This window comes from Pogona vitticeps, chromosome 10, assembly GCF_051106095.1.
Source record: "Pogona vitticeps strain Pit_001003342236 chromosome 10, PviZW2.1, whole genome shotgun sequence".
Classification (NCBI taxonomy): Eukaryota; Metazoa; Chordata; class Lepidosauria; order Squamata; family Agamidae; genus Pogona; species Pogona vitticeps.
In genome coordinates, this window is record NC_135792.1 from 2628024 (window position 1) to 2638211 (window position 10188).

Consider the following 10188-nt stretch of genomic DNA (forward strand, 5'->3'; position numbering starts at 1 on the left):
TCTGTCCGGGCGGCCCAGTCCTTCCAAGGCCATGGACTGGGACTGGTCCAAAATCCGGGGGTTGGGGGGCTCCGTATTGTAGGATCTTATGTATTATGTATGTGTTTCACTGGGAAGTACGGAACTGTAGAATTGAACACCGGCAACTTAAAAAAAAAGGTTGGAATGTGGATTTATCTGTAGGATACTAAGAATTGTTTGGACTGAGAAGCATGACTATTAGGCTGCTAAACTGTGTCTGGAGTATTGTTGCAGCTGATCATCATGAGTAAGATAAATAGGGAAAGCATTTCAGGAGGAAAGAGTTTGCTGGGTTTGGGCTGCCCTGCGGCTTCTGGGAGCAGGAAGGAGTGGCTGTTCCTTGAACCCATTGCAAAACTGCTGCAAACGTCACACACACTGGCCGAACCGTGTACTGCCAGTTAGTGGTGGAGATCCACTCCTTGGGATCCACTATGGAATTTGTGTGTTTTTTTTTCTTCCTTCATCTGTGCCCCCTTTGGGGTGTAATAAATTGAGGCTGAGGTTGCCTTCGGGGACCCTTTTAGGCAAAACAAGGCGGTCACATTGCCCTGGCTTCGTGGCCCGCCTTCACTTTCCTCCTTGGAGCGGGAGAAGGGAAGGGCCCTGCTAAGGTCATTATCATTAGCAGCAGAGGGAGGCCCAACCCTGCCCCCTGCTTACCATCTGTGTGTGTGTGTGCACGCGTGCTTTCCACTATCCCCCTTTCAGCTCAACATCTGTTCCTCTTAGCACAGAGGAGTCATCAATTACCTGTTGGTTTTTAATATTGCTTTGCAACTTTTGGAGTAGACGCACAAGCAACTTTTGACCGTAAAGAGGTACAGGCGGTTTTGAAACAGAGGTGTGCAGATTTGTGTGCTTGGAATCCCACCCCCACCCCCCCAGTAACTCAAATAACTTTTCCAGGCTTTTTAAAAAAAATCAGAGCTAGAGCTGCCTATGTCCTTTGGGGTCTGATGGATCCTACGCTTGCTACCACCATCTGGAGTGCCCAAACAGTCCAGCGTGTGCAGGTGTTAAAAACAGAAGAGTCAGTCCAGACGTGATATCCCTATAGCAGCCCCCTATAGCTCCTTTCACTTTGTATTATGGAGGGACCCTCACTGGTGTGCAAGGATTTTTTTTTTTATGGAGGGTCTGCCTTTTCTATTGTCACTGGAGAGCAAGGGAGCTGTAGCCCCTGTCTGGCTGAGAAAGAGGTGCGTGGGGTGGTGGTGTAGGGGGTAGAGGGAAGGCCTCGGTGCCCCCTATTCTCAGCATGAATGGGAAGGCACGACACAGGAAGCCAGGGCGCAGAGGCAAGCAGATCTCCAAAGGCTGAGGTCCCATAGGGTAGAAACCCTGGATTCCACACCCTCCGGAGCCCGATGCGGGGCCTCCTGTATATACGTATATATATTTTTTCTTTTCCTTCCAGCTGTGACGGTCCAGGCCGAAGTCCGCCTCTTAGAACAAGCGAGACTTTTTGCGACGACGCCTGGAGAAGCCCCCCCCCCCGCGCTCTCCCTCTGCCTGAGCCGTTCCTCTCGAGCAGGCCCATGCCACCCCGGTCGTTGCTTCCGACCAACCGATCAGATCAACAGCTAACCTTTTCGCAGCCGGGCCGCCGCTGCCTGCCCTCGGCTGGTACGTGGGAGGAAAGGGAAAAGAGAAGGGGGGGGAGGCTGAGCAGGAGGCAGGGGCTACGCCAGCCGGGTCCTCTCCTGCCTGCGGGCGAGCCCTGCCCGGGACGGCTCCGGCGCGACCCGGCACCTTCTCCCAGGCGCGACGGCTGGCGAGGGGGGGGGCAGGCGGCTCCCCTGATCGGCGCCCGACGCCACCCCGGGCGGGCGAGGGGCTGTCGCGCCGGAGCCCCGGCTGCGCTCCTGAACCGCAGGAGGGGGCGCCTCTCGCGGGTCTCGCGCTGCACGTGAGAAGGGGCCCGGCGGGGAGACCGAGCAGAGGTGGGGGGGCTCTCCCCCGGGTCTTCTCTTGGGAAGACCGGCGGCGGGACTTTTGCAGGCTGCAGCGGGGCCAGAGGTGGGGAGTGGCGGTCCTTCTCTCTCTTCCCCCCCCCCCCAGCGGATCCCGGCCCGCCCCGGCCCCTCCCCTCGCCTGCCCTCCAGCCGCCGCGCGCTCTGGGTCCGGAGGCCACGTCTGAAAGCGGCTCATTGTCTGGGCGGCGGCGGCGGCCCCACCTGGAGGAGCGACCCGGCGCACGCAAGCGGACGGGCGGGCCGGCTAGCCCCCCTCTCCTCTCCCCTCCCGGCCCGGCAGGTCCCCGGTCTTCAGCGGCGGCCCACACCGGCGGAGGTGAGGCGCCCGTCGGGGATGGCGGGCGAGGCGGGACGGGGACGGGGACGGAGCAGGGGAGAGCGGGGCTGCCGTCGGGGCGGGGCAGAGCGTGGGGGGATGGGAGGGGAGGGGGACTACAAGGCCCAGAATCCCCCATCCAGCGTCCAGCGCACCCTCAGCCCAGTACGTTCCCATGCCCCGAGGGAGAGGCTTCGGAGCCGTCGGGCCTGCCGAGCCGAGCCACCACTTGGGGGGCGGCCGGGGTGGGGTGGGGGGAGACCCAGCCGGTTCCCCTCGGGCTGCCGCCCTCGCTGCCGGCGGGGAGCTCCCGGGGCGCGCCGTGTCGGTCTCGGGAGACGCGCCCTCGGGCGGGCGTCGCGCCCGGCAGGGGCCCCTTTCTCCTCCCCGCCGCAGCCCAGGGACCAGGACCGACGAAGGCGCTGCCGCCGCCGCCTCGCATCCCACACCCCCGGCTGGTGCTTCGGGGCGGCCCTGCGCACCCCGATGCGCCGCTCTCCGGGGGCCCCGACGGCGCGACCTGGCCCCTGGAGGGGTCCCCTGCGCGGCCGCCGCATCTCCTCCTCCTCCTCCTTTCTGAGCAGCCGGGCTCTCACCCTCGTGGGCTCCGGCGAACAGGCGTGGGACCCCTCCCCGTTCCCGAAACGAGCCCTCTTCCCCCCCCCCCGCCCCGTGTCCCTTGGTGCCAGATCAAGATGATGATGGGTCCGGGTATTAGTGGTGCTGGCTGAGAGCTGTGCAAAGGTGACTGGATGGGAGATACGGGGGGGGGGGGAGGTTTTTTTTTGGGGGGGGGAACCAGCATCTCCAAGCAGAGAATCTTTCTCCGCTTCATGTCGGGTGGAGTGGTTTGGCCCGGAGTGATCCCAAACTGAAATCTGGATGGGAAGCAGTAATAAGCGATGCTCCTGGTCTTGCCGGTGGCGGGACTGGCTGTTGCAAGCCTGTCTTTTCTTGTAGCCCTGGCTGTTCAGGCTGGCCAGGCTGGACTCTTCCGGTTGTTTTCAGAACACCAGAATCCATCACGCCATGGCATCTTGAAAAATAACAGATTCTCAAAGGTGCCACCGTTATTTATTTATTTGTGTGTGTGTGTGTGTGTGTTTTGGGGGTTGTCCTTGTTGTTTTCCACCTTCTCCCTGGTTTTCACAGATGAACTTCTCGAGTTCATGAAAAACAAAGTAGATCCTATAAAGGTGAAGTTTGCTTACCACTCCTGTCCTACTAGGTAGATTTTTTCACCCTAGCTTTTGTTTGTTGTTTTAAAGAAGGGTAGATGGATGTTTTCTTGGTCTCTGTTTTTTACCACCCCCCACTCTCCAATGCACAAGAATTTTATTCAAGGGGAAAAAAAACCCACTGTTCTTTCTCCAGCCATGACTGTGGTCTTTCTTCCTTTTCTCTGCTGTCTTTCATAACTCTCTCTCTCTCTCTCTCACCAGGCTGCTGATCTGGATGGGTTGGCTCTCCCTTGGCATTCTTCAACTCATAGATCAGCTGTGGCTCTCCCTCTGCCCTCACCTAGTGCTGACAGCTAAACGGCTCCTCTTTCTCTCCCCTCCCCTCCCCTCCCCTCTAGCGGCACGCTGGCCCAGCAGGATGGTGAGGCTCCGTGTCTCCAGCACCACCGTGGCCATCCTGCTGGCGATTCAGACTGGCTTCTTATTGTTCCTGTATGCTCACCATGGCAGCTTCTTGTCCCCGTCTGCGGAGAAGCCGGCCCGGGTGCACGTCCTCATCATCTCCTCGTGGAGGTCGGGGTCCTCCTTCGTCGGCCAGCTCTTCAGCCAGCATCCCGACGTCTTCTATCTGATGGAGCCCGCCTGGCACGTGTGGGGGACCATGTACCAGAACAGCGCCCGGGTCTTGCACATGGCCGTTCGGGACCTTGTCCGCTCTGTCTTCAAGTGTGACATGTCCGTTTTTGATGCCTACATGCCTTGGAAGAGGAACTTGTCTGATCTCGTCCAGTGGGCCGTGAGCCGGGCGCTGTGCACCAAGCCGGCTTGCGAGTACTTTGAGCGCACGGAGATCACCAGTGAAAGATCCTGCAAGACGCTTTGCGGTAAGTACCCCTTTAGCAACGTGGAAGAGGCCTGCAAGACCTACAGCCACGTCGTCCTGAAAGAGGTCCGCTTCTTTGACCTCCGCGTCCTCTACCCTCTTCTTACTGACCCCACCTTGAACCTCAAAATCATCCACCTGGTCCGTGACCCCAGGGCCGTGGTGAAATCCCGGGAACAAACAGTGAAAGCCCTTACACGGGACAACGGGATCGTCTTGAACACGAACGGCACGAAAGTGGACGACAGCCAGTACAAAGTCATGCAGGAGATCTGCCGGAGCCACGTCCAAATTTACGAAACAGCCACTCTCAAACCCCCGGAGTTCCTCAAAGACCGCTACCTGATGATCCGGTTCGAAGACCTAGTCCGAGATCCCTTAGCAGAAATCTCGGCCATGTATCGATTTACGGATCTCCAGCTGACTGGCAAACTCGAAAACTGGATCTATAATATCACGCACGGACAAGGACCGAGCAGGAGGAAAGAGGCCTTTCAGATTACCTCCCGGAACGCGGTCAATGTCTCCCAGGCATGGAGGGACCTTCTCCCGTTTGAGAAAGTAAAAAAAGTCCAGGATGTTTGCAAAGGTGCATTAAATATCCTTGGCTACCAACTTGTAGATTCTGAGAAAGAGCAGAAGGATTTGTCTGTAGAATTAGTGCTGCCTTATCGGAGGAACCAATTCAGCTGGGTATCGTTTGGTGACGAGTAGGCAGAATGTCACACCGAACTGGGAAAGACTTGCTTTGCAAGTTGCGTCTAGCGCTTCTAGGAAGTGTTGCACATCCTTTGCCACTACCGGAAGGAAAAAGAACCAAGAGCTTGTCCTGTCTCCTTTTATACTTTTATATACAAGTTTGATATGACTTTAACTGCCAAGGCTCTATCCAACAGAAAGCTGGCCATTACATTTTGGGAAAAATAAATACTGAGAATTCTCTGTGGCGGTTCACAGGAGAGTCGGAGAGAATGACAAGTGTCTCACTAAATTATGCACCCCCGAATTCCAGAGCATGGCATTAAAGCGGTTTCAGACTGCTGTAATGGCTCCATGTAGATGCACTCTGTGTTTGCAGGTATTGCAGCCTGGATCAAGTAACCTCACGGCAGGACGATATCTGTAGCTTTCAAGAGAGGAAGGGAGGCATTCCTTCTGCCTTTTTCATTAGTCGCAATGCACAGCATCCAGAAACAGGCTTTTATTCTGCGCCATGTTCCAGCCCATAAGACTCTTCTGAGAGAAAAGTACAAATGTTGCAATGTTGTGGTATATTGTTATTTGCATTCTTGAAATGTTTTTGTCTGTATTTTTTTTTATAAAAAGGTCAGCCTCAATATTGTCAAACAAAGGACCGCAGAATTGCCGATCATGGCAAGGATGGGGGTCTTGTGGTCCTCTAGATCAGTGGTCCCCAACCTTTGGGCCTCCAGATGTTATTGAACTACAACTCCCAGAAGCCTTCGCCATCACCTGTGCTGGGCAAGATTTCTGGGAGTTGGAAGTCCAAGAACATCTGGATGCCCAAGGTTGGGGACCACTGCTCTAGAAGTTATTGGACTCTTGGTCCCCAAGGTGGGTGGCCTGGGGTGATGGGAGTTTGTAGTCCCTCAACATCTAGAGGGCTATAGCTCCCTCTCCTCTTCCTTTGGTCCTTCTTTGCTCAGTGTGGCTGGCCACTTGAGTGGAGGTCTCTTGCTTTCAGGCTGGAAGGAACCTTGTTAGGCAGACATTTTGCCTGTTGTACATTTCACATACAGTATGTAGATATACAAGGAAATCTCAGTCTATGTGTAATACACATACTATGTTGGTTCATAATACACATTGTTGGTTCCCACAGTGTAGAGAATGCAAGTTTCTGTTTTATAGCTGCTTAAATGAAATGAGTCGGCAGAAGAGAAGGATTTTGTGGAAGGCAACAGAAGTGCAAACGGAGGCCCTAGGCATTTTGGGACAGCCTTCCTTTATCTGCTGGGCAGAGTCTTTCTCGTGACTAAAGGAAGGGACTCCCACAACGGACCCATAAATACGGCAGAGATGGAGTTGACTGTAAACCCAGTGGGGCAGAGTGAATGAGAGCCACAAATGATTGCTGGCCGGTTGGTAAAATGTCGGTGTGACATTCAGGAGCTCATTTCTTTAAACTGAACATCAGGACCCAAAATGAAAATGCGATGTAATACTGTACAGAGATGTAACACCAGGGAAAGAAAAACAAAGGCAGGCTGAATGACATTCCAGAATGCTTGAAGACACCGTTTGTTTACTGGATTGTGTAAAACGAGGGGTGTATGTGTTTTTAGTTCCCCCTGCCAAACCAAGCCTCTGTTCTTACCAGCTCTTCACTGCCTGGAAGGTCTCCCCCAACACTAGCTTGGAAGGGTCTTTCTCTAGTCAGTGGTATAGTAAACCATTCTCCAGATGTTTAGGGGCATTGTCACATGACATTTCACAGATAGGTAGGTACAGAGCGGGGAGCGTACAGCCACCTGCCTAGTGTCGGACTACGAGGCTCAGCATCCTCAGGTATTCCTCGTCTGTACGAATTCAGCTGAACCCATGGGCTGGTTGCTACATTAATTAGAATTCTCCCTCCTCTTCGGTCAGAGCATCCCAGAGACCAGCAGGTCTCCGTCTTTGATATGTTACATCCCACCAGTTACTCACTCAAAAGAGAGTGCAATGAAAAGCCCATAAGATCCACATTGATGTCTCCTTCATTCCAGTATGTTATTTATCATTGAAAGTACATTGGCGAGTGTTGAACTGAGATTTAGGAGAAACTCAGAAACACCAGAATTTATCTGCCCCTCACCGAGAACCACCGTATAGACACCAAAGGAAGAAAATAAAATAAAATGTAGGAAACGCACGCCTTGAAGCATCCATGAGAGGTGGCCATTCAACCTCTGCTTAAAAATCAACTGTGAAGGACAGTCTACCAGGGTCCAGAGCAGTTTGTCCCATTATTCAAGCCATGGTTTTGCCTTTGCCACGCTACAGTGCCTTCTCGTGGTTGAAGAGGGATTTGAAACCAGGTCAACCGAGTCCTAGTCTATGACTCTTGTCCACTATATCGCACTGTTTTCAACCTAGCTGCTGGTTTGGGGAGGGGATCCTATAGGTTTTTTTTTTACACTGGGAGACACAGACTTGGAAGAGTGGGTGCTGTACCCCATTTTTAAGGCTCTTATCTCTGCTGCCATCAGGTGACAGAAGTGTGGAATTGCACCCTTTACTAGCGCAGGTTTTCATATGCTCAGGAGAAGGCAGGCCAGGATGAAACCATATACAACCTCTGACCAGCCTAATATGTTTGTCTTCAGCTTGTGATGCTATGTAGCACCATGCTGGCTTTTAGAAAGTGGTGAAGAGTAGGAGGATAAGAAACAGGGCACTTGTTTTTTCTTCCGTTCATCCTCTTGGTTTAATGCTTTAGAATTTGCCCTAGAAATCCAGAAGGTCCCATTTTTCTTACTTTCACTCAACATAATGTATCTGCTCACATCTTTTTTATTATTATTATTAAGAATGCGGGGCATCTGAATAATCTAGAAGGCGATCCATACGCCACGAAAAAGGGGGCCTCCCCCATTTGCTGGCAGTGTTTCAAAAGCACAAGCCTTTAATCCCAATATTAAGAACTTGCACCCTCTTTCCGAAACAGTAAAGAGCTTCGTGGAAATAGGAGAGAAACACATGAGGAGACAGAAAAAAAAAATACAGAGTTCAAAAGAGGGACCTTAGGTGTCCAAAGGAAAGCAGCCCAATTAAATCCTACCTTTTCTTTAGGGTTGCCTTTCACATGTTGGATTGTATGATCAAAACAGCAGGACCTTTTTCTTGAAGCCTGTAACTGACCACTTGTAATTCCACTGGTATCCATGTAAGTAAATGTTTCAAAGAGATAGCTGTATCAATTTGTTACTCGAGATGGGCACGAACCGGTTCGTCCCTGCTTGTAAAGGGGGCCACACAGCTGCTGCTTCTCCCCTCCTGTGCCTCCTCAGGCTCAAACAGCCACTTGCCAGGCCCAGCGTGCTGGCTTTCCCGCACCTCCCCAACTGATCTTCCAGTCCTGGCAGCAGCTCAGGCATCTCCGTCTTGCCCTCTCGGCTGATCTGCCACTCAGACAAAAGGGCGAGGCAGAGAAGAAGTTGGGGCTCTTGCTCACGACCGGGAGATTCGCTTAGGGGTGGGGTGGGGAAGGAAGCAAGCTGGGCCCGTTAAGTGGAAGTGATGGAGGGGAACAGCAGCCGCACCTTCACAAACTGGGCTGATCTGGGACGAACCGGTTCACGTCCATCTCTGTTTGTTACAACAAAACCAAAGAAGAGCCCTTTCGCACCACGAATATAACAGATTCCCTTGTTTTAAGCTTTCGTGGACGTAGCTCCCTTCCTTCAGATGGACGGAGGTTCAGTCACGGCAGCACCCCTGCTAAGGCTGTCTTTGCAGCCCCCATATTTCGCCTTGATTCCTCTTATTATGGCCATACACCCCAGTGGAGCCTTGAAACCCTGCACATCGTAGGTCCCTGCCCCTGACCTGCTATTGAACACTAAAAATGTACCAATTTTTCACAACTGGAAGTGGAAATAAGTGACCCCATGTAATTACGCTGTAAACTGCATGTAATTTGGGGGCCATGCATGCACGCTTCAGACATTCCTGGGGGAGGATGGGTGGGGTGGAATTGACCCTTGACTAGCCAAAGTTGTTGACTTCAGGACTTGAGACCAAGTTTTGGCGTGTGCATTCGCCCTTAGTTCCGCAAGGGGGCAATGCAGCCTTTCAAATCACCTTGGGATGCTGGCATGCCCTCGCCGTCATCCTCACATCTGTATGGTGTGTGTCTGTGATTGTGCAGCCCTTTACCTGGCAGCTTGATAGGTAAAGCATCGCATTTTATGTCTTCTGCTGCTGGTGCTGCTTTCATCCTTGCAGAATTCGTCCTTCCTTTCGTAGATCACACCAGAGAGGAAATGCGAACTGAGAAAATAAGACACACTCTTTATTAATTTGCTCGCAGCAATTATGGACAGTGAGCTACAGGCTAACAGAAAGGAAAGAGGTCGCTGCCCTGATGATCATACAGGCCAACAGTAGAAATGAAGAAGGCCACAGAGGAAGGTAGGATAATGCAGTAAAGAGGTGGGAAATATGTGCATTTAGTCCAGTTACATGTCAAGAAGAAGGAGGAGGAGGAGGAGGAGGAGGGGAGGGAGGGAGGGAGGGAGGGAGGGAGGAAGGAAGGAAGGAAGGAAGGAAGGAAGGAAGGAAGGAAGGAAGGAAGGAAGGAAGGAAGGAAGGAAGGAAGGAAGGAAGAAAGAAAAGAAAGAAAGAAAGAAAGAAAGAAAGAAAGAAAGAAAGAAAGAAAGAAAGAAAGAAAGAAAGAAAGAAAGAAAGAAAGAAAGAAAGAAAGAGAAAGAAACTGAGCTATTTTGGCTTTCATAACCCTGGAGGAGAAACAGCCCATGGCAAAGTTATTCAAGAGAAGAAAGCTTTGGAGCCAGGACTGGAAATAAAACAGAAAAGTGGCCCTACAAAGATTTGGGGGGAAATCCCAGGCTTAAGAAGTGTCAAAAGCCAAGCCAAGCTTACAAAAAGAGAGAAAGAAAGAAAGAAAGAAAGAAAAAGCCCAAGTGGACTCAAGGGCTGGGCCCCGATGTGGTTTCAAAATAAGGAGGAGCCGTTTATGCTGGGTCTGGTAACCCGAAAGGGGACCCATACGGCAGCAGACCTACAAGTTCATTCGCTGAATTTGAGATACTAATAAAGCCATGCTTATTGTACTAAATCACC

The 10188-nt window shown here is 52.4% G+C and overlaps 1 protein-coding gene across 4 annotated transcripts; it reads left to right on the forward strand.

The window, feature by feature from the left end:
• Window positions 1-695: 695 nt before the first annotated feature.
• Window positions 696-6222, forward strand: LOC110076286 (carbohydrate sulfotransferase 6). Of its 4 annotated transcripts, XM_072980908.2 has the most exons (4): window positions 696-842; window positions 1442-1650; window positions 2086-2316; window positions 3896-6222. In XM_072980908.2, exons 2-4 carry the CDS (start codon window positions 1563-1565, stop codon window positions 5092-5094), a joined length of 1518 nt encoding a protein of 505 aa, XP_072837009.2. In that variant the 5' UTR covers window positions 696-842; window positions 1442-1562; the 3' UTR covers window positions 5095-6222. The 4 variants fall into 4 exon arrangements, with proteins under 4 accessions (XP_072837009.2, XP_078236570.1, XP_072837010.2 ...); XM_078380444.1 differs by lacking the exon at window positions 2086-2316 and having other exon boundaries at window positions 3759-6222; XM_072980909.2 differs by lacking the exon at window positions 2086-2316.
• Window positions 6223-10188: the final 3966 nt, after the last annotated feature.